The 25,004-nt window shown below is 36.6% G+C and overlaps 1 protein-coding gene across 1 annotated transcript in view; it reads left to right on the top strand.

The window, feature by feature from the left end:
* The first annotated feature begins 6,402 nt into the window (after nt 1-6,402).
* Nucleotides 6,403-25,004, top strand: part of LOC127384218 (cytosolic beta-glucosidase-like) — a 158,147-nt gene continuing 139,545 nt past the window's right edge. Inside the window, exon 1 of the mRNA XM_051618303.1 lies at nt 6,403-6,486. Coding sequence (XP_051474263.1) covers nt 6,403-6,486 — 84 coding nt within the window. The remainder of the gene's footprint in view (nt 6,487-25,004) is intronic.

Raw genomic sequence — 25,004 nt, 5'->3', positions numbered from 1 at the left:
GTTATGTGCCCTCACTCTTGCTCCTCCTGTGACAGTCATCTGATTGCTCAATAAACCAATTCAACTCCACAATTAAGCTAAACTTTTTTTTAGTCTAGTTTTCTGGCAGGTTATTGACTTGAATCAACTCAGAAAAGGGTTAAAAGAGTGCCAGAACTGGAGGAAGACAAAGGCATTAGTGAAGGGAGTGGAACCTCCCACCTGGGCAGCCAAGTGAGCCATCATTGCTAACTTCAAGAAGGACAAATTTTATGGAGGGAGACAGCATCTTCTATTACAGCAACAGATATAGCTGCAAAAAAAGAAAAAGCAAACTGTTCCCAAAACTTACTAACTATAACTGGGATAGCAGCTACTCTTGTAATATTACCTCTTTCTGTGATTCTTGCTTCTTTTTATGTATTGAAAAAAAAAACCACACCCAAACTTTCTTTCCCTCAGTCCCCTCATTCTCAGTGGTTGTCGTTCTGGTAGTGCTTTACTTCATGGTGAGGCATGTAAGTTGAACTTTTTTGAATGCAAACAAGTATACTTTGGTTTTTTTCTGTTGTTTCCCTTTCTAAGAGTATGTTAGTGTCACTAGTACATTTAATTTTGAAAATTAATTTTTCCTTTCTTCCTTCTAGTCTACTAACTTTTTGTATCCAAGATATTAAGAAAGGTGTGGGAGAGGAAGGCAACAAAATTCTAATCAGTGTTTGTGTGTAAACAAAGGTAGCTTTTGTAGCACTTCAGTAAATAGGAGCTTTTATATGTTTTGTTTGGGTTTTTTTTCTGTCTTACATTCTCATCCTTTTTCTTTTTTTTTTTTTTTTTTCCTTACTCCTGCCCCTTGCTTTTATCAGTTCAGGTTTCACATCCCTGCAGATTTTTCTAAGTTATCATTACCTTCACTGAAATGATTGCTCCCTAATTCTTCTCTAAAGGGACTCCCAAGCTGCCACTACCTTCCTATCTTCTCTTTTTTTTTTTTTTTCTCCCTGCCATTGAGTATTCTACCTACCACATTTCATTTCTTCCCTTAATGGATTGGCCCATCATCAGTTATGTTTTGTTTGCTACAGCAATTGTCAAGGAAGAGGGAGCATTTTGTTGCCCTTAGCTATGTGAGCAATACTGTGGTTATTTGCTGTTCCAAGTACAGTGAGGTGATGATAACTATTGGCACATGCTGGCTTGCTGTTGGTAACCATTATATGCAAGCAGGCTCAGAATCACCTTTCAGCTGCAGGCTGTAGTATTATATCTCTGCCTCAGTTCACTGAGTTGCCTACCCCAAGCTCTGCTGTTGCTTGTGACAAACACAGGTTTTCCCAGATGCTTGGCTGATGTTTGTCATGTTGAGCACCCTTTATTTGTTCTCAGACACAAAGAAGCCCTCTGCAAGCCCCTCTCCCCAGCCTACTGCAGTCAAGTGGCTCTAGGGGAGTCTAGAGTAGGGAGGGGATCCCCCTACTCTAGGGGATCCTGCTCTGGCAGGGGGGTTGGACTAGATGATCTTTCGAGGTGGCTTCCAACCCCTAACATTCTGTGCTTCTGTGATCTTCAGTGCCAGTTATATAGCTGGAGAGAATACAGGATTTTAGACTCAGCTGGGAGTCTGGGTAGGAGCACTATTTCCTTTTACCTGATTGTTCCATTAAGCAGACATGTTTCAAGGTTGCTTTGGCAGAATACCAAAAATTTAGCTAAACTTGTATACTTCTTATGGAAAACTTTTTGGAATGCTTAAAAGAAGGTGGCTCTCAAAGCTGTTTATTTAGACATCTCTGGGTTTGGTCATCAACAAACCCCAAATTAAGCCAGAATTAGACACTGAAATTTTGTAGATTAAAATTTGAAATATCACCAGATTTGATTCTGCAGAAAAAACTGTCAGACCTGGAATACTTTCATACTTTATTTTCATTATTTTCTTTGCCTGAAGTGAAGGAAAAAAACCCTATGCTGTTTGGATTCAGCAGACTCATACAGGGATCTCACTCCTCTTCTGCTGTTCTAGTGTATAACTGGAGAAAGAACACTGACTTTGAAACACAGTCCTGTGACTAAATTTTAGAAAACGATGTATGCAGCTAAAAAATATGTAAAATATTTTGTGCCAGGTTTCTTTCTGACATGCAATTCCATACCCACTTTTTCAGTGTTTGGCCTCCAATCAATTGTGTCATATAATTTTGAAACTTTTTGGCTATCTATATACCTAATGTGAATTTTCAATGTAATAAAAATTAAGCTATAGAAATATGCATTTGCATGGAAGAGATAAATATAGTATTCATACACCTTGCATTAAAAATGTGTAACTGTTATTTCAACTCCTTTTGGAAAGATTTCCATCAGTTAGGCACATTGCTCAGCATTAATAAGCTTACAGGCTTCTGAGCAAGAATATACTAAGAAAAATGGAAATAAAGTAGTTTTCCTTCTACTCCTTGTTGTATTTTTTTAATACTTTAATAGTTGTTATAGTGTAAGTAGAATTTAAACACAGAATTGTGGGGGAAACTTGGTAGGGAATGGAAAAGGTGAACTACTTCATTACCAATACACCAGTGCTTATGGCTGAAAAGAAGACAACAACATTCCAGTATTCCAAGATGGTGGTGATTGTCTAGCTAGATAGATGAGGACTTGCACTGTTGTGTGAACAATGCATATGAAAGAAAATCTATCTGATGCTTAAGCAATTCAAATGGTTCGGAAGTTAAACTTCCTGAACATGAATATTTTGAAGAATTTCATTCACTCCCAAATCTTACATCACCTTAGATTTTACAGAACATTAGCGCTAGAAACGTCCCAGTTTTCTTGGCTGCATAATGGTGCCTGAAGCAAGAGATTCTCTTTCTCTTCCCTGCAGAGCACCTCGAACTTGGACAGAAAATTCAGAAGGAAAAAGAGAAGGGAAAAGGTTAATGTGATCTTTAAAGAGAATATCAAAGGCTACAGTGGCCAGAGACAAGCTGCAGCTGAGTCTCACACTGACACTGGGCTCCAGCACAGATGATATCCTACACGACTGAGCTGGGTCTGGGTGACAGTCAGAAAAGCAAAAGGGGCAGATGATAAGAAGCACACCTGGGGTCCCGCAGCCGATGGAGCAGGAGTTACAGACGTGTTGATGACAAGTAACATGTTGCCCTTGAGACAGAGGCTGGAGTCCTTGCTGTCAAGCAGCCAAAAAGCATCTACACCCTGTATGGTATAAAGACACATGGCACAGCCAGAACCATGCAGAGACTTTTTTTAATTAAAAAAAAAAAAAAAAAAAAAAAAAAAAAGCCAGTGAGTAGGCAGGAGAAGCAATGTGTCTTACCGTAGCACTCCTGAACTCACACTCATACCTTTCAGCAGGTGGAGCCACAGCAGTAGGTTATAGCATGCCTGTCTGGTTTCAGAGCTAACACTCCTGTCATTAGAGAAGTGGTCTTTGTGGCACCCTCAAGTACTCCATAAAAATACAGTCCAAACAATCTGCAGTCAGACTTGTACCGGTCTTTTCTCCCAGTACTTTTTATACACAGGATTACTTTTAATTCCGATAAGCAACCACAAACCATAAAAAAAATAAAGCAATAGGAAGCATAATAACAAATAGCAATTAATACATCATTATAGGTTTGCTTCTCAAGGCAGAAGGAAATGGGGAAAACAATGCATTTTGATGTCAACATCAGCAAAATTTCTGGATCCTGCTTTTTGGGTACTTAATCATCCTGACATCTAGACACTTTCATGGGGGTTTCGGCAGTGAAAATATCCAGGGAAAACTTTTTCTTCAAGCAGGCCCCACAGACTACTCACTTTTTTGTTGTTTTCAAAACAAGATTATTCTATCCTCATAAACACAGCATGGTAAATATATTCCACATTGTACATTGTAGTACGCAGACATTTTTTCCATTGAGATTTAAGTATTTAATTTGGACTTAATTAAACAGTTATTATATATTAAACAAATAACAACTACATATTAAACTATATTTACAGAGTATTATGGCTATGCAATACATCCATATCAATTTCACAGTTATGAATCTATTACATAACTTTTAATCCTCTGTGAATGTGCAATAATCAGTATTCAAATAACATACATTAACTGTCCTATTAAATCTAAATTAATTGTGGCTCAGGGAACATTAATTTAAAAGGTTAACTATTTTCCCAGCAGATCTGATCTTTGCTTCATATTTTTCCATTAAAATTAGTGTTAAAGACAGAGTGAATTTGTTTCATTTAGAATATAGTTTCTAGGTGCTCTGAATACCTGTGAATCACATTCTTCCAAGCTTCCCTGCTAATAGCGATATTAAAGATTCTCTCCCATTTTCTTCCAGTGTAATTAGCATTACCTGGAGACAATCACAGATCATGTATTTGTTTAGGAAAAGTAGTCTCTACTGACTGAAGGAACTGACATTCCTAAGGTCATTAAAACCTGTGAGTCAAAATTTGGCTGTGGGATTTGCGTATTTTGAGCTTAAAAATTAACGAACTCTCAGTAAAGAATAAAAGATTGAAATTTTTTTACATACATTTCTTCTTTAAGTTTATCAGGATAACCATATAATTGATCTAAAAGAACTATATCCTTTGCAGTCCTCTGTGCAACAAATATGAGAAGCTGCAGTAATGGTGGATTTAGACTTCAGATTCTGTTGTTTGAAGAATGCACAGCAGTAAGCAATAACTGACATTGGAGTGTTTTGATCTGGGAACTGACATAGTTCATTGGAGAAATTGATAAGATTCCTTGAGATTAATGCCAGAAGAAACTGCTGGATTGTATAGTCTAACATATGCTATAAGAACCCATCAAAAGCTGGCTTTGACCTCAGTAAATTGAACCTGATTCAAGCTCTCTAGAAAGTTATTTCCAAGAAGATGCAGAGCTGGAGAATTTGTTACTTCTTTCAGTGATCTTTTCCTAATTACCATTCACCTTCATTTTTAAAGATTAACACCCCAGTTTGAACTTCTCTGCCTTCAGTTGTGCTATTTTTAAAAGATAGTATAAAGACATAATGCAGCACCCTGTATCTAAACTGTCATAAAGAAGTTTTCTGAGCCCTTTTATGGATCTTTACATCACTCTCCAGTTTTTCAACACCCCTAAAAACCACAGTTGTCAAAACTGTAAGCAGTATTCCAATATCAGCCTCTTCAATGTCATGTAACATCTTTGTTCCTGTACTACAGCAGGCTGCTCCATGTATCACGTTAGTTTAGCATGAAAGACTCCATGTTTTGGAAACCAAACTTTTGATGTTCTGTTGATAGACCTATTACATTGATGCTACAATAACAATTAACATTCAAACCACAAACACAGCAGAACAGTGTTATGGCTCTTTTTCCCAAAACCATACTCACTGAAACCTGTAACTTTAAAATTAGAATCATAGTGCGTTTTAGATTGGAAGGGACATCTTACCTTCATGTGGTTCAACTCCTGGTCTGAACAGGGCTGACTTCTATGTTAGATCAGGTTGCTTTGGGCCTTGTAAGCTAGTTTAGTACCACTTCTCATCCAAGTTACATGCAAGTTGCTGTCCTACAACCCTAAGGGATCAGTATTATTACCCTGTACAAATAATCTTTCACTGTCATGCAGCATTATATATTTCCATACTTGAAATGAAAAATTTGGATAGTACCAGAACTGAGTCTCTTATGAGACACAGTAGAAACATTTCAGTGTAAGGAATCTCTAAATGTATAATTTATTAACGTGAGGAACATGTACTCTATTGTTAACATATAACACTGATTTCTTTTGAACCAGAATGCCAATTGGTATGGTTCTGTAGCACTTGGAGATATATCTATGAAGTTACTTCAATTGTTCAAACTTCGTGTCAAGAAAGAATTATTTCAGATATATTTAAGATGTGTAAAAATGTTAATATGTATTTTTATTCCCTGTTGATCAATTCAATCCTATATTGATGTTTGCTAAACATTTCCAAACTAAAAATTCTCACATTACACTTTGAGTAGTGGTAAAACTGTAATACTGCTTTTGTTCTCCGGAATTCATTCAGCTTTACAAGACATATTAAATTGAACATCTCTGAGTGAGAGAGATGCTTAGCAGAATCTCCTTGGAGTCTCAGCCACCAGACATTTGAGCACTGAAAAAAAATAGCATCCTTTTTATATGTTATATATGGCATTCTCTATGGCCACAGCAAAGAGGCAAAATAAAATATGGTATTTTTACAAGACATAAGACTGCCAAGTATGAAATATTTAGTTTTAACTGTATTTTCTTGGCTCCCATGCAGACTTATTTTTTGTCAAGTAGCTCCTGTTTTGCAGCATTTTGCATCTGGGATGTGTTCCCTTAAGTTTGCAATGCAATGTTGTAGTTTTTTTCTCTTTCTATAGCCCTGCATGCCAGATGTGTCACCTACCTACCTGTTGCTGGAAGGCAAAGTCCTAGAACAGGATGGAGGTTGGCTTGATATGCCACACAAGGTGAGCAGCAGAAGGATTGCTGTTAAAAAAACACATTCCAGAAGTGTAGGCTAACATCAAGCCTGACTGGCTAGCTTTGCACTTTTTGCATAGAACCTTTCTAGAATTTGAGTCTGTATTTGCTGCATAGGTAGAACAGTGCTGGTGAGGACTCTTCCACAGATTATTACAGGGTCTTGATAATTCAGGGCTCTCTCTACCATGAAAGTTGAATATTGAGGGAGCTGATGGCAGTCACTGCTAGGGAAGAGTGCAAGCCTCATAATCTTGTCCAGTCTGAGAAAATAGGGGGTGTTTAAAAAGAGTTAAATTGTGTTAGCTAAAGAAACAATTCAGACAGATTTACTACTCTTTATACTGTTTAGCTGTTTGTAGCTGACTACTGATTTTAAGGCCAAGATCCAAAAAGTTGATGAGATTCAAGTAGAGTCTTCATCAGTTAGTCCTTAGCGACTTAAGAACCAGATATTTTATGTTTCTCTGCACTTCTCAAACAGTGCTCATTTTCTTGATAGGACTCAATTTTTGTTTCTCATATAAAAGCAGAGATTACATAATTTCTGGCTCTTGCCATCTATTTCTTACAGAACTGCCATAACACTGATGTAGCCATAGCTCTCATTTGGCTGGAGCAGTGATTTTCAACCTCAGCTGATTCACTATCCAAAAATAGTAAGCAAACAACAGTGCCAATGTTTTACTGCACTGTTGTTCTCACCTGGAAGAAACATATACTTACAGAAAACAAGAAGTACAGGCAACAAGGGAGAGTATAGTGTTGTGAGCCAAAGGTGGAGGCCACTTTTCTAGTCTGGCTTAAACAGAACTTTCTCCTTTGCCCACTAAATCCATTTGCTGATTGAACCAGATTTTATTAATCAAGGGTTACTGTTTACTGCTTAGTTTAATGCCCATCTCCATTTCTTTGCCTCTAGAAACCAAGGGGAGGCCAAAATTATATTATGATTTAAAAGAAGAGAATGAATGGGGGTTGAGGAAAGATGAAGAAGAATTATAGGCTGCTAATTTTAATTTCAATACCTGAGAAATAACTGGAACAATTAGTAAAGCCAGAGCAATCAGTATATAAACAGCTTGAAGAAAATGCAGTGATAAATCGGTAACACATTTATAAAAAGCACAAATCAAGTGAAACAAAACTAATTGGTTTATTTGATGAAATAAGGAAAGCGTAAAGGAAAAGTGATAGACACAGAATTTCTTAATATTAGTAGTACACATGACATTCTCAGGAAGAAGCTAAATAACGTTGGATTACATGGAACCAGCATAAAATGAATGCACAAATAAAGAAATCAAATACTGAGAAACTTTATGAACAGTTGAGCCGGAAGCTGCAAGAATATCAGAACCACTTTGGATGATCAAACATCTTACATATCTCAATTTAGATGTGAAGATGTTTTGTTTGTTTGTTTTGTTTGTTCTTAAGACCAAAAAAATCCCACAAGACAGCATCTAATGGAAGACACACCTAAATAAAGAAACTGAGCAGACCAGCAAAAATGACAGCCCTTTTGGTTCTATGCCAGCACCAGAATAGCTTACATCAGCATCGTTTTTCTGCTACACAGCTGAGTTTCTTTATTTAGACGTATTAAATACTCCAAACAATATCTAAATAGAACTTTGATTGCTGCAGGATTATCTCAAATTTATTTATTGACTTTGCTTCTGTTGACTGATATTTCTGTCCGTTCATCTAAAAATCGTCTGATTCATTAAATGTTTATACCTTTTTGTTGTGACTGAGGGAGGAAAGATGTCTGGTGGAATCACATATCCTGGAAATTTTTGCTCTATTTTCTGTATAAAAGCTAATAAAGATTCCAATAATTATTCACTTGTTTTTGCCACAGCAAATAGGCATGCTATTGGCAGGTATGGCCACCTATGCGTTTTGACATTTTGTTCTGTCCCAAAAGCCAATGTGACAAGAGACAACAGCTGATGGAGACATGAGAGACCAAGATATCAATGAGAGGATTTTTTGTAAACCTTATACACAGCAATTGTAACAAGAACATCAGCTGTCTCATGGTTGTCAAGACTTTTCCTAGTTATTAGAGGAAAGGAACATTTTTTTGAAGTCTTAAAGGTGGATTATCAGGTTAGTTTTGCAGATTCTCATAAGCCAACCTTTCCAAGTAAGAAGGGCACCATACACCAAAACCAAGTGAGCTAAGCAAATCTGACAATAAAACACAATACACATATTTTTTATATTAGAATAAAAATATGGAGTTGAAAGGAGAAAATAAACAGATTGAACTACGCAAGAAAAAGCAGATACCTTTCATTGTTAAACAGCTGATTTTGTCTGCCCATAGAGACTGCAGTAGTGTTTAAAGTACAAAATGTAGAACCAGGAAGGCATAGGCAGCAAATACAATCCTCGTCAGTAAAACTCTTGCCACAGTCGTTTCTGTTCCAGTAATGTAGAGCAGATCTCATTAAAGTTGAAATAAATGCAAAATCGCTTCTGATTTCACCAGGAATGCCTTTGCACTCGTCGCCAGTGTGTCTTCTTATTTCAGTGAAGTACTGCATGACTTGAATAACTAATTTTAAAAAGGGCAAGGATAAATCATCATTAGGATATCATTTGGATTAAAAGATTGGGAGCTTACATGTTAAATAGCAGAAAAAGACTGCATTGAGCGTTTTCAGGGGAAGTATCACATGTAAAGATGCAGACAGTAAGGTAACTCTGTTCTCCTCCATAAGGAATGTCACTTCAAAAGTGAATACTAATACAATCATAATGTTATCTTAAGATACATTTAAGAGTTCAAAACATATAATAAAAATTAATGGATTTAGATTTTTTCCGTTATAACTCAGTTTCTAGGTAAGTATGTTCACTTCATAGAAAAAAAATGAAAGCATTTGGTAGCCTACAAACACAAATGTGTATTAGATTGCGAATATTGCTTGCTGAGAACAAAATAAAGATTACAGGCAAATTCCAAAGGTGAAAGTTTGTTTATGGTAAGCAGAGTAGACAGTAAGCAAGAGAGACTATGGAGCTGCTGTTACTGGAGACCCACATGGCTACATTTGGTGCTGCAGTGTCGAAAGAGAAGACATGAGGTGTTATATTAGTCTCACCAGGCAGTAAGGACAGTATAAAACTTCAACTTCCAATACAGAGGCTACTACGATTTTTGCCACTTAGGAAGCCCACACACACCAATGCCTCTTTCCAAGGAAGTGAAGTGCCAGACACTTTTCACAAAAGTTGCTGGGAAGGGCACACTCCATTTGATGTCCAAATTTTTGCATTCTAGCTAATTGGCAGCCTGTTTGAAACAATGGTGTTTTGAAGCCACAAACACAGTGAAGGATACAGAGGGTTACATGGGCTCTAAAGTTTACTGTTCTTCCATGTTAGTTATAATAGATTGAAATACTTAACTTTCTACTCTAGAACTAAACTCTTCTGTTATAGCATACTTAAACAGATTTATTCATATATTTTCCTGTAAAAGAACCCTAGAACTTCTGATTTAGGGAGGTCTGGTGAGAGCTTATAGAATCATACAAACACAGAATCACAGAATGCCTGGTTGGAAGTGTCCTCAAGGATTATCTGGTCCAGCCTTTCTAGGTACTACTATAGTTTATATGAGATGGCTCAGCACCCTGTCAAGCTGAGACTTAAAACTGTCCAAAGTGGGGGGATTTACTACTTCCCTTGGGAGACTATTCCAATGTTTGACTGTCCTCATGGTGAAAAATGTACCTCTTTGTGTCCAATCGGAATCTCCCCAGGATCAACTTGTGCCCATTATCCCTTGTCTTTTCCATGTGACTCCTTGTAAATAGGGAATCTCCATCCTCTTTGTAGCCACTCTTTAAGTTCTGGAGCATTGTAATAAGGTCTCCCCTAGGCCTTCTTTTCTCAAGGCTGAACAAACCCAGTTTTCTCAGCCTCTCCTTATATGGCAGGTCTTCCAGTCCTCTGATCATCCCTGTGGCCTTTCTCTGGACCCTCTACAGCCTGTCTGTGTCCTTCATGTAGGGCAGGGACCAAACCTGAAGGCAATACTCCTGGTGTGGTCTGACAAGCGCCAAGTAGAACGGAATGATGACTTCATTATCTCGATGCCCTCGTTGATGCAGCCCAGCATCCTGTTGGCTTTCTTTGCTGCTGCAGTGCACTGTTCACTGATGTTGAGCCTGTTATCCACTCCCACGCCCCTTTCCAAAGGGCTGCTTTCCAGCCATGTGGATCCCAGTCTGAACTGCCCTCCTGGGTTACATTTCAAGGAGTGTTTCCTAGAAGATACAGAAGGATACTTTTTTCCCTTTTCAATTGAGAAGCTGAAGTATAAGCATATATGTGCAAACACACACAGAGGGATGGTTCTCCAAGAGTTTTACAAAGGTTTCTCAGATCTACACCACAGAAATGCATTTGGGCACGTGAACATAAGTAAGAATATAAGAGAAGATGAAAAAATTACTGTTCTTCAAGTGCCAGTCTACTGAAAACCAGAAAGGCCAAAACAGATTTTAAATTGAACTATCAGAATAAATTGCTTTCAGATACCTACCTCCCACAAATCTCTACCAGCAATTTTTCCATCAGAGATACAGCTTCTTCTCACATGTAGTGAAGAATGCCAAACAGTGGTCTACCACACAATGGTCTAAACCAAGAATCAAACACAATACTTGAGTAAGACTAGATGACAGGAACAGGAAGATTTTAAACAGGCTGTATTACTGAATGACATTTAGCCAAGGGAAATAGTACAATACATATTATCTCAGTTTCACTGAGTTTAGTCAATCTAATTGCCATTTACAAGCTGGAAGAAAGCATTTCTAACATAGCCATGGTGTGATTCTCTTGTGGGGTATATCCAAGACATGCAAGACTCTCAAAACATCTCTGCTGCACTTAAAAAAACCCTAGAAAAACCAGCTCTCATGGATACCAGCAGTAGCAGAGGCAACCTACAACACAGCTGTGAGCAGTTATGTGGCCTCAGCAGCACCAACGTGAGTGCAGGCTTGGCATCCAAATACTGATGTGAGGCTTCAGTAGATTGCTAAGCACAATTGCTAGCACAGTAACACTGCTCACGGCACTTAAACTAGTTAGCTGAAATTCTATCCCCTGTAAAGGCTCTGTGCTAATCAAAACCTTCATTGTGGCATACGTTTACTGCCAGAAGGAAGAGCACCAGTCCTGCATTGCTGTTGAGATTCCCTTTTTCCTTAAAGCAGTGTCTTGTTCTGTTACTGGCTTTGCCTAATTTTGCATTGAGTGAACAGGCTTAATTACATGCAATTTTCAGCTTTGCTCCACAGGCTCTGAGCCTTCTTCAACTGTTAGTTTAGATTGAGAGAAAGTTCTTTTGCTCACCAGGGGTTCATATGCCTTCTTCTGAAGCATCTTGTGCTAATCACTGCCACATATAGAATAGTCCTAGGAGGATGCACTGAATCCAATCCAATATGTTACTCCTTATGATCCTAGCTCACAAATAGGTTCCAGTGTAAAAGTAGTGAAAATCCTAAGAGAATCGGGAATTTGTCATGACCTCCTCAGGCCATGACAGCAGGCCCAGGGAGGCAAAGTTGCATGGATTACCATTAATTTATTCAGGGCACAGGAAAAAAATAGTACTTAAGGTTCCTAAAAAGACTTAATCTTATGAAAATTTAAATTGTAGACTATCAGTATGCCAGGATCTAGATATATGTTTTAACATAACATTACCTTATGTGGATAAAAACTAGCAGTGTGCTAACATAAGTTCATTCACCTGAATTTCACTCAGGCCTCCAGCTGCAATAACATCATTGTAAATCAGTGGTCTAATTTTACCAGGAATACTCCCTTTTACCACTACAAAACACCCTTTGTAATCCACTACGGAATGGCAACCATGACCCTTAATTTTTGTAATATAAAGGTAGTTTCTCCTGCAATATTTTCACAATCTAAGAATGCCCATGTCCTTGTTTTCTCCACACATTACCCCACCAATCTGGGATGCAGTCAGATTTTTATCTGACTCTCACTAGACAGGAAACTCAATGTTCATATAATTTTGTTTTAACTAAGACCATAACCGTAACTAACCCACCTCACTTGCAATGATCTAACCCTTTGTGATTTTGGAGCTGGTTGGAAGAGCTGCGAGTATTAGCAAGTTTTTATTTCTGGGCTTAAATGCCTCTGGTGCTTCAGCTGGCACTCTATACATCTGCCTTGCTTAGGTAGCATTTGCCAGTGAAAGACCCTCATCCTCAGTGTTTGTGCCCCAGATAGTCTGACAAGTCATTTTATTCACATATTCAGAGTATGCTCCAATTTTCCAAGGCTCTTTTCTAAATAGGGTATGTACTGTCAGGAGAACAATTATTTCTTCATGAACTATGCCCATGTTGATGACTGTATTGTTTATAAAACTCACCTTTTTTATAGTCAAGCAGTATATTATATAAATGTGAAAATAAAATGCTTATTTTAGGGTCTTAAAGATGCACAGCTGAAGACATCCTTCCTCTCCTCAATACAAATGCTATTAAAATCACTTTTTCAGCAATTAAAGAGTGTTAGGTAGACTCTCAGCTAAGATAAATTTACCTCAAAAATGTATTCATCACTCTTCAAAAAGTAAAGCCCCAAAGCAAAATGCATATATTTGCCAGCAGCTTTAGTTAAAACTAAAATTAGCCATGCCGATTAAGTGGATTTTGCATAACCCTAACTATTAATCCTTCATATTGGTCTTCTTTTCTTTGAAAAATCTTGAAGTACCAATAATCTAAAGGTTTCTAGAGTAATTTTTTAATACTACTTAGTTAAGATTTAATCCTTTGTGTGATAGTTAACATTGGCACCATCTTTTAATAGCCCAAGATTTCTAACATGCACTTGCTGAACAAAACAGACATTTTAAATTCCAGGGAAATAATGGCAACATGCATAGAGTGGAAGAACTTCAATTTAAAGAATTAAAAAATGTATTTGAAGAGATAAAATGGAGCTAACAGTAAATTAATCTCTCAGTTTTCACCCTTTCTTAAATAGTGTTCTTTTAATGCTTAATTCTCTCCCCATTCATTTTCTTTAACTCAGGTCCTTACTTTCTAACAACTAGATTGCCTCTCATCTTACCTGGCTAAACAAGACTTAAAGTACATTTTCCAGTGAGACCAATATGGAATTTGACTCCAACTCTCTTTTTGGAAGCAGCCACTGTTTTATAGATATTTCCTCTGAAAAGGCAAGATAGTACTGAATCTTGGATCATTCTGTTGCTGTCAGAAGAAATTTAAATTGCTGCATTTAAAAGTTGAAATCATTCTTATTCTCATATCAGGACCAGAAGGAAGGAGATGGATTATTCTTTGTGAAGTGCTGCATCATTGCAAACTTGGCTCTTGCTTAGGGCTGATCCTGCTAACAGAGGGTGCTCTCCCTGAAGATTTTGCTTCAGATTTGCTTGAGGCTAAGAGGGCAAATATTGTTAGTTACCCAAGCTCAGCCGACACCTGGAAGCTCATTAGTTTACCTTAATTCCTTTGTGTGCCCCAGCCCTGCCTCAGCGTTTCATAGCATTTGCTCATCTGCTTCTTTTCACAAAAAGTAATCAAGCTTCACATTTTTTAATAATTGACATTTTCTGATATTTATTTTTTAGCACAAATAATTCAAAGAGTTTGGCAGCCTCAGTGATGCTGCTTACTTCGCTTTAGAAATAATTAACAGAAATAAGAAAAAACAACAAGCTATCCTAGGTAGCTGGTAATTATAGTTCACAGCTCTGTTTTGCCAGTCAAACAATTAAAAAAATCAATTATAAGGCAAATTATTTATTAATTGAGCACTTAACATTTTTACTCTTTTATATCAGTTAGGCTTTTTTTCTTCCGTGTTCAAGCATTAATTTATTAATTGTTTTAAACTTCACTTCATCAGCAGTAAACTCAGGGCAGCTGACAGTTGTATTTTGTTTATATTTGATCAATACCAGTAGCTGAAAACTTTCAGATCATTGATCATGTCATGTTCTGCTGAGTAATTAGCCAGTAAAACTGGATATTTGGAAACTGATGACTTAGTGGTTCAAGGGTCAGTCCAGCAAGAAACTGAAGCTGGCTATAACAGACTTTCTTTTCCTCTTTGTCTTTTTCTTCAGTAGGTGGTCTTCTGGATGATCCATGATCTCATCTCCAGTCTTCATGATATTTTTCCTCTTTATTAATGATGGATTTTTCTTCCATAGATCACCTTAACCTGCTGTCTGTGTTACACTGTAAAAGTACTAGCAATGGTATTCCAGATGGAGACCATGGTGACATTCATAGTTTTCTTAATGTTTTCTTTCTGTCCTTTTCAGTTTTTTATGACTTTGTCAAACTTTCACCTTCATAGCTGAATTTTTTTCAGATATGATCACTGACCAAAGTGATAAATTTTATCCTAAGTCACATTTAGTTTTAGGAAAAAAAAAACCCACAACAAAAAAACCACAAAACAAACAAACAAACAAAACCAAACAACAAAAAACCCACCAACATTTCATCCAGCTTTGTGATCTTAAGTCATGTAACAGTTTGCTTACATGAATGGTCGTGGACTTTTTCTCACAGAGCTTTAAACAACACTCATACCTAAAGACTCTGAAATTTAGTTCAGTGAACAGTATAGATATGTTATTTTCATTGTTTCATCAGCACTTTATTTCTGTCTGGTACAGTTCTACAGATAATCCAAGCTGTGTTTCTTTTTCAATGATATGGGAAGAAATACAATTTCAAGAAACAAATGAAATTATGAATTTGCCAATGTTTTTGGAACTTTAGTTATTTCTTCTCCTCTTGATGAGGTTCCTGTCTCACAGTAAGTGCAAGCAAACATTTCTCTCAGTAACTGATGCAGAGGGAAACTAGCACCCAGGATAAACTCCACAATGGTCAAAGAATCATAAAGAGACATAGAGCCTGTAAAAGTGAGTGTGATGAGTGAACTCATTGGGAGTTTACAGGTGTTAGATGCTGTGAGTGGGATAATAGCATTGTTCCATAGATTTCCTTGAGTTAGGCTTAAAATGTCAAACAGTTTCTTAGCTATTTCCAGCCTTCAGATAAACTTTCCTTCATTTAGCACACTGATGAATATCTACACTAATATACAAAACATGGTTTGAGAAGAGCTTGTATTAAAATTTTAATGATTGTTTAGAGGATAAATTTAAAAGTGCTAGGTGGGCAATGACAGAGATAAACCTGAATGGAAAAGCATGGCAGTTTTTTCATGCTGTCCAATGAAAAAGCTATTGCTTCCAGATAGATTTGCCATATCTGTTAAAATTTTAGTGCTACAGTCAAATACTTATCCACCCTCTTAGTCTGTGATCACAACTCACTTGAAAAGCAGTTATAATTATGTCTTTTATAAAATCACCTCTTTCCCTTACAGATTCACAGGAGAAATTTAAATGATAAAAAGGCAATCTCTAATGTCATTACTGTGTTCGTTTGAATTGGTTGTGTACTGAACACAAGCCTTTAAGATTTCCTTCTCCACAGAAGGTGAGATTCTGTAGTGTTGACTTTAATAAGCAATCATTCATCTTCTAAACTTTGAAAAGATGAAGTAAATTTAGTGCAGGAGACTTGGTATTGCAAAGTTATTGATTAAAAGATACATTTCAGCATCCACTCAACAATACATACCACTTACTGCATACAAAATATTCTGAAGGGCAGAGCTGGGATATATGATCTTGAGTTTTGGGTCTTCTTTCTGACATTTTGAGATTTGAGTTATAAAGCTTTTTTAATGTCAGTTTTTCAAGGAATGTACAAAGTTTCACATTCTATTGAGCATTTCTACAGACATGCTTTCCAGACAAAGCAGTACTGAAAACTCACTTTCAGTATGTACATAAATATAAAAAACAATTAAAGCTAACAAAAAAGCCTTCTAGCTCTCAATATTTATAATTGTATATTTTAAAGCAAAACATCTACCTGCACATTTTCCTAACTCTTCAAAAATGTGCCTAGTGCCAGATAATTCTGCAGTAGATGTGAAAAGGTACAGATAGGTATTGTCCCCTGAAAAGGACATTTGCCTGATGAAAGATCTAAATGTTAATCCTGATATTGATCTTTTGTATGGCTTTTGAGAAATCATTTCTCTTTTCTCTTGGGTCTCTGTTCTCCTGTATAGTCTTTTCAGGGACAGGGAAAGACAATCTATGCATAAAAGCACTGGAATCTTTCTGCACTGGAATGCTTAGTGTTTTAGGGCAGGAAAAAATTTGTATCAGTTGATTTTTTAAGGATTGTTTGTCTTTTGACAGTGTTATTTCCTACTTACTGTGTTCTCTTTCCATTGTTCCATCTGTGAACTCTTCTCATTAGGAAACTCAGTACATTGAAGGGGAAAAAAAAAGTTAAAAAATTAGTATCATCTTTTTATTAAATAAGGAAGAGAATAAGTCAACATATAGAAAAAATCAATTACTATAAAGAATTTTTGCAAAAAACAAAAGTTAGACTAATCACAAGATCTCTTTAGAAAATTTTCCCAACCTGCTTTGTCATGCTGACACTCTCATCCAACTTTCCTAGGAGAACAAAGGTTTAGTTTTCTTTAAATCTTCTCCTTGAAATGCAAAGGTATTCTTAAGGCACTAATCCAGCTGCATAACAATTGCAAGCTTCATAACCAAAATCACATGACAGAGCATGCTGAGAGATCCACATCTTGCATCTGTTCTAGGCATCTATCCAAAATTCTGCACTGTAACTGCAAGAGAAATTCAGAACCTGCAGTCTTCAGAAAACCCTTCAAAATGTTATACATAGGATATGGTAATGAGGAGTGGGCCAATTTGGATTGGAAGAGTGAAAGAAAAATTTCATTATCTCTTTTGCAATATACATTTAACATACCATCACCGTAGTGGAAGTTCAGTCATGTTGAAAGAAAACAGCTTTTAAAGTATCAGTTACAGTTATATGAAAAAAGACACTTTGTTGAAGGAAAAAATTGGGTACCATTCATGTGTTATATTTTCTTCTCTTTTTATTCAGGTTGATTAAGTAATTTATTTTGGTGAAAGCTAAGACCTGATCTAACTTCCAATTACTTTAATGGAGAGCTTGTCTTGATTTTGTTCATAGAGGCTGTGTCTATATAAATTCCAAAATGGGAATTTTTTTTTTTCTAATTGTTGGAAGTGTGAAGGAATTTAAAATTTTCAACTGCACTCTGAGCAATTTCACGTAATACAATTAAGAGGAAGAAAACAATGACTATGGAAAGATGGAGTTTAAAAAATGGAGATTCTTTTGGCTTTCTAAAAAATTCTTTTTTCACTGCTGAAAGCTGACAGATCCATTAGAAACAAGATATTTTGTCACAATGCAGAAGTGTAATACACTTTTTATCAAAAAGATATCCAGAATGCAAAAAAGTGAGAGGAATTTATAAGCTCAGTGCAGGATAGCCAATATGTGCTGCTTCGGACACTCATGTGGTTAGTAAGAAATGCATAGACTCCTTTTTGCTAATACTCCAACTAATACTTCTAATAACCATTGCATCTATTCCTTGTTGTTTTGGGCCACGAGTCTGATTGTCTTTGTCTTCTCAGGCTCAAATTTGTCCTGGTGTGACTCAGAAGTGTCTGAAACATGAGGGTTTTGCAGGAAAAAAACTAGATAGCTTTAACATCTCCAGACACTGAAGGAGTGAATGAAAATTGGGACACCAGTGGCACATGCTTCTTGCCACATCTGTTTAGATTCATTAAAATTTGAACATAGTATTAGCCTTGGAAGTAATACACTTTACAGAAGCTCATTGGAAAACTTTTTAGGGTTTGGTTGTGTAATCTGCTGGAGATTCAGTCCACTTTGAGAACACTTCAGCTTCTCTCAGCTTCTTTGCATTAACTGGATTGTGCCATTTCTGCAGACTGAGCAGGCTCCATGTTAGAGTTCAGAGGCCAGCAGATCTTTCCCTGCCATTTTCCTACTGTTGCCAGAGGTTGTTTTAAAAATAACACCAGACGCTAAGATCAGGAATGCAAGCCAGAAGCAGAGAATAAAAATAATTTATCATCAGTAGAGCACACTTCACTGCAGAACTTGGAACTCAACATAAAGTTACTCAATCTTTGGCAAAGAAACAAATAACTGAAACCAATGACAAGCTGTAGTAATAGTCTACATAAAAGGTAACAGCTTTCTATTGCTGCAACTTCTTGCCTTGGCTCAGATTGAGAGGAAAGTGAAGTGGGTAGCAGCACCACCAGCAGACAGTTTCTAAATACATTTAATAGACTGCTGTATACATTCTGCTAAAATGAGGTTCATTTACAAAATCCACTTTTCAAAAACTAGAAACTAAAAGGTAGACTTTGTGTCCTCCGTCCCAATCTATGTCAGAGATCATGATATAGTTTTTTAATTGCATTAACACCTGCTATTTTTCTACAGGACTGCCAGGGACTGTAAGAAGCCAGAAACATTTCTGAGAGCTTGGTATGTTCACCTAGCCTTCACATCCTCACGTGTTTAGCTATTGCCTCCTACTGGTTACCGATCACTCAACAACCAAAAGCTTTAACACAACAACCACTACTAGATCTATCAATCAGCCTAGTTTGAGAGAGGCAGTTGAGAGAGAGATACAAAGAAAGTGGATCAAAAAATTGACTTGCTTACCCATCAACTTCTCTTTTTTTGTTGTGTGCCTATAAAATTCTTTAGTATTTCATTAGAAGTGGAAAATGTGTATTATTTCATCTACACTATGAAACTCCAGTTTTCTCTGTGCCAAGTTAAAACTTGAGGAAAGATATAAGAAGCTTAAATTGAATGAAATACCTTCTATTAATCAGTGTGAATTTTTGTAAAGCAGGCAACCTCTGTGATGATAAAAAGGTCAGTGCTGCACCATTATGCCTGGAGTTTCCTTTAATCTTATTTATTTATTTATTTATTTATTTATTTCTGTGTTTAAATCAAGGAAGTGAGCTATGTTAAACGGTTGTATTGACTTTGTTTCTTTTGATTCTATTAGTTTAGCTTCAGGGCCAGTTACATGTTCCATGTTCTGTTATATTCCCAGAATAACAGTCCTGAGGCATCTGTAATACTGTTGAAAGACAAATATATATATACATATATATAAAGAGCAAGTTGTTTGAAAAATAACCAGTATTTACTCGATTGCAAATAGGTGTTTGGATTACTTTGTCAAATTAAAGTACTGCTGTACTACTTATCTCCCTTTCCAGGTGCAAGCAGTAGTGTTCACTAATATTTTGCAGGATAAAAATGAAGACTACAATTGGTAGCATTTTTGCAGAAGGAAAAAATATTTACTGCATAATAGCATAGCACAAATCTTTTGAAAAGTAATATCGGCTACTGTCTCTCATAGTGTGCTGCTGCTTAATAGTAGATAGTTCCATATTGCTGATATAGGGAAGTGAACTTTATGTAAATGCACTAATGTAATGGGATTTCTTAATCTTGACTGGTGGAAGAGGCTTTTCAAGCATATTTGCTAAAGTCATAGTCAATGTCATTAGTCATAGTCAGTGACATTAGAAACAGCACTTGTGTAAGGAAAGAAATTGAAAGATACAGTTTCACTGCTATAAAAACTACTCACACTATTTCTAGCTGATTCTGAAAACAAAATGTGAGACTTTACAGAAATTAATACATATCGTAAACGTTGAAATAATTTGCTTTAGTCAATATATCCTCAGTATAAAAGTGGCTTGAGCAGAATCCTTTCCTAGTTTTCTATGTGTGTTTAATACTAATAAAACACTTGATAGGAAGAAAAAAAAAAAAAAGAAAAAAAATACAAAAAACAGCAGTAAAAGGTGTTAAGAATTTTCTAGGTTTATTATTCCCTCCTGGGAATGCAGTGGCAGTAGGAGTTGTGGGCAGCTGTGTCCATGGTGCAGGGGCTACAAGCTTTGAAAACCCTGCCCTGCTTTGGCTTCTTCTTGTTTATGGCATGTGAGGTCAGAAACAAGAAAAAAAAATCTGTGCTGTGAAATATGTAAGTTGTGAATGTTAGACTGGGAGAATAATATAATTTCCCAGGAATAAAGCCCAAATGATATGAAGGTTTCTAAGGGTTAATATGATTTAGCTGTTAACAAGGGAGAAGTTTTGGAAGCATCAAAAATACCAGATACTGGGCCTACATTTTCAAAAGAGCCAAATTTGACCTCTGCATCTGTGTTCATATGGACACTTAAGTGATGCTCCAGAGTAGGGAAACCCTTGGATAAGGTCCTGGGATTTTGAAGTCTATATACTGTAAAAAAAATGGGGCATTCTGGTTTTAAAGCAGAGCTTGCTATGTGCAGTGAAGATTATATATGTACAAAATTTTGAAAATTCAGCTGTGCAGTGAAATAGCCTAAAGATTCATGATAAAAATAGGGAAACCAGACTGCTTTCACACAAGTGAGACTTCGTTGCCTTCTGTTTTAAAAATATTAACAAGTTTAGTTTAAAATCATTCAGATGTTTCGTTCAGACCAGTTGCAGCCAATATGATTAGGTACAGCAAATATTTTCCTGGCAAAATCATACCAAGCAAGTTTGCTAGCAGGTAGTTTCTACCAATGTCTTTAAACTCTCAATTTCTGGAAAACGTAGGCAGCTCTCCCAGAAATAGCAGTAAAGAGGCATTGACTCAGCAAGCAAGTTGCATTCACAGGGGAACAGGGGATATGTCTGTGCTTCTGATATTTTTATGTTGGTTTTCATATATTTACGCTCCTCTTTTTTTATCCTGAATTTTTGCAGGACAGCTCGTTATTTTTCAAGTTTGTTCACTGAAAAGGTGAACAATCCAGCAACATGGAACAGCAGGCCATGCCATAGATAGAAATGAATAGAGCATGGTTTTACATGAAGGGCCTTTTGCCAGGTTTTCTACTGAAGTGTGCAAATTTAAAGCTGTGGATCAATGCCCTACTCAGTGTTGGGTCACAATGTAGTGACAGTGACAAACTTCTGAGTGACCAAGCCCGCTTAAAAATACTCTGTGAAGGCACTCTGCAATAAAGGACAATGTCTTCAACAGCTAGGAGCCACCAAGGACTTTTGAAGACTGATGACCAATATAGAATTTCACTTTCCACACGTACTATTCATCCTAATACTGTGCTGCACAGAACTGCTGAAACCGTCTCTTATACAGAGAGTGGTGTAACACTAGTTTGACTCTCACTATAGCTTGTATAGAATTATTCCCAGTAAGATCAATTTGTGTGAGCTCCTCAGCTGGAATTAACTTGCACACAACTGGCTTTAGCTCTCCAAGATATTGTGCACATATATCTGGTATTGAAAAGCTCATAGCAGCTGGCATTGCGTCGGCAGTTTCCTCAGCAATATAAAAAAAATTCAAACTGCATGGTGCAATTACCAGAAGCAGTGGGAGAATATTTTATTTCTTCAGTCTCATGCTCTTTTATGGTCTTTTAGCTCACTGTTGTCCTGCACTTCGTGAAGGACAGTGCTTTGTTTGTTAGATGGGTAGCTTACTTTTAAGTTTTCTTCCCGGAAAAATTTCCATAGCTGCAAAATCTCTAAACATCTGACTGATAGTCTGTTTTTCCAGTGTCCAAACTAAATGCAGAAGAGAGCTGATAGCTGTAGAAATGCTCTAAGATGAGCCGTTACTTCTTTGCTTGTTCTTTAATAGTTTTGCCCAAATTTCACTGCTTTTCTCTGCTGCTCAGTTACAGACTCTTGCATAGTGTTCCTGATGGTCTTAATTTTATCTAAATCTCTTCCAGTATTACAGCTCTCCAGATTTGTACCTGTTACCATCTGTTTATTTTTTTCCCCAATATTATTTTTCTGTGTTCTAAACTGACTCTCATTGCAGGATTTTGCCCATGTTTCTAATCTTCCCATGACCCCTTATATTATTTCTCTATTTTCAGCTGTGTGCTCAGTTCCTCCTCGTTTAATAGATCTGCAGATTTCATTAATGTACCATTTACTCCCTCTTCTAGCTCATTATTGAAGCTATTAAATGAGATCAGAAGTAATACTAATCTTTGTGTACTGCACTAAATGCCTCCCTTCGAAGTTATTGTTTATCGTTACCCTTCATTGTTTGTCATCACCCTTCATTTCAGTCAACATGATAGTTAATTTCCAATTTGATTTAAGTTTGGGAACAGAATTTTGACACATTGAAGATGGAAGAAGAAAGGCTAATCAACAATCCAGCAGAGGCTTCTAATTAAGGCTCAATTTAGAAGATCACAGTTAGGAGTCCTCTACTGCAACCACAGTGTAAGGTGGAAAGTGTCTTAATAACTCAGGAACACCTTAAGATCAGTGCTAAAGTATCCTAAAGAAAACAGTATTTTGCTAAAACTCAGAAACGTGACAGTATATTTTCTGTCCTCTATTCATTAATTTTGTATTACTATTAAAAAATCAAGTTTGTCTAGCAGACTTTGAAGTGTCTTAGCAAATTTGTTTTCTCAATAGCTGTTCCATTATGTTGCCAGGGAGGGAAGCTAAATTTGTGAGTAGCAATTTCAAAGACAACTCACAGAACATGTGAATTTCTGTCTTGGCTGTTACAGAGATATACAGTCTTGCTTTCAAAGCAGCTGTATCCTTCTTCTGTTCCTACACTGTGTAAAATTTCAGGAAAGCTATTTTAATTTTCACAATTCCTTCAAAGTTTAAATTCTAAATTCAGTAGTAAATACTAATAAAGATATTTCTAATATGTCAATATGAAACATTGGTTCAGCCATTTTTATGAGATACAATTCCTCTGATAATAAGTAATCCCATATGACTGAAGACCCCAACACCAAAGACTTTTCATCCTGAGCATTAATATAACACCTAGTATTTTATAAATGTAGGTTGCCAATCCTCAGCATTAGAGCCAATTGCTCTTAGTCTTTCTTCACTTGCAAAAATATCTTTATCCAAATATATTTGGATATCCAAGAGCTGCTAGGAATACCTGGCTTAAGCTCGTTTAATTAGGTATGGTCTGCCTTACTACAAATGTAAAAACCCTAAACGTAGTCTAGAAAAAAAAAATTGCTTCTGGGTAGAACTGAGATGTCTTAGAGTTTTGTACTTATATGTGTTGAACAAAACTATGAGACAGTGAAATACTGAAATTCAGGTTGGGGTCAGGTTATTTGTTAAATGGGTGGAAAACTATTATAGTAAGAATGCTAGTGCATCCTGGGAGCTGTGATATGCAGTGGGTCTAATGGAAATATAATTGCAAGTCTTGCTACTGCAATAAGAAGTGGGTTCATGAGTCTGGAAATACAACTAGAAGTGAGTTCACAAATCTAGAAATTGGGTTGCCAGAAGAGTTTGAGATTAGCTGCTATAAATGCAACTTCTCTGAATTTTGAAGCTCTGCATCTTGCAGTATCTGCCTACTTATCTGACAGAGCCTGCTATCTCATTACTGCAAATCTGCCTTAACCTCTGAGGGAAATTTTGTTCACTCTTCCCCAGACTGCTTATAGAATATTTTCCTCCCACTTGATTTCTTTGCAAACCTATCTCTGTCTCTGCTGATTCCTGCCAGGGAATAAGCAGTGACAATTTTTAGCCTTGTTTTTATTGATAAGCATTTTGATAAAAGTTTTTATTGGGTTTTTATTGCTCCTGTCTGCTGCTGTCCCCCTATTATTGAGTTACATATTTATTATATCTCTTGTGAAATTGAAAGGTATGATTTTCTGGGAAAAGATTTAACGTCACTTAAGTTTTCAAATGTACCTACCCATAACAGTTAATGATGTAAAAATTATGTATTATTACTCCGGTTCATTAATACCTATTGATCACGATTTAAGATGTTCCTGATGAGTTTTACTGTTAACTGCCCAGTGTTTGCCTTCTACCAAATGAAAGCCCGAGGAAGCTGCTTCAACCAGAAAACATTAACTAGTTCATAGCATCCAGTTTTGGTCATCTGTCTAAACCAGATAATGGATATATATGTTTGCCTAGATCATGTGTCAGCATGTATTTTGGGAGCAAGCTGGTATGTTGTGTCTCATTTGCCCCTTTGTTCCTTTGTATTCAAGGGGCTTTTATACTCCTTTGAAAGCCACTTGAGGAAAAGCATGCCTGCTGTGAAAGCCTGATTTCTTTTGCATTGCATTTGCACTGTCTGGTTCTGAAACGGGCATTTTGGAATTAAATTTGTTTCTCTGTATCTCTACAAGGGATTTTTCTTTCCTAATAAACTGACTCTTCCATTGTGAGGGTTTACGACAAAAGTATGTGCATCAACCATATTAGTGGCTTTTCTGTGTGTTAAGGTTTGTCTTATTTTCATTATGAAATAAAATATCACTCAGGTGTATAATGCTTTGCGAGAGTAGGTCCTCACCCAGAAAGGTTTCAAAATCAAAAAGGCGCAAGAAAAGCAAACAAGAAGTAAAAATAGTAGTGATCATACA

This window comes from Apus apus, chromosome 4 (genome assembly GCF_020740795.1).
Source record: "Apus apus isolate bApuApu2 chromosome 4, bApuApu2.pri.cur, whole genome shotgun sequence".
Classification (NCBI taxonomy): Eukaryota; Metazoa; Chordata; class Aves; order Apodiformes; family Apodidae; genus Apus; species Apus apus.
This window is presented reverse-complemented; position numbering and strand designations above follow the sequence as displayed.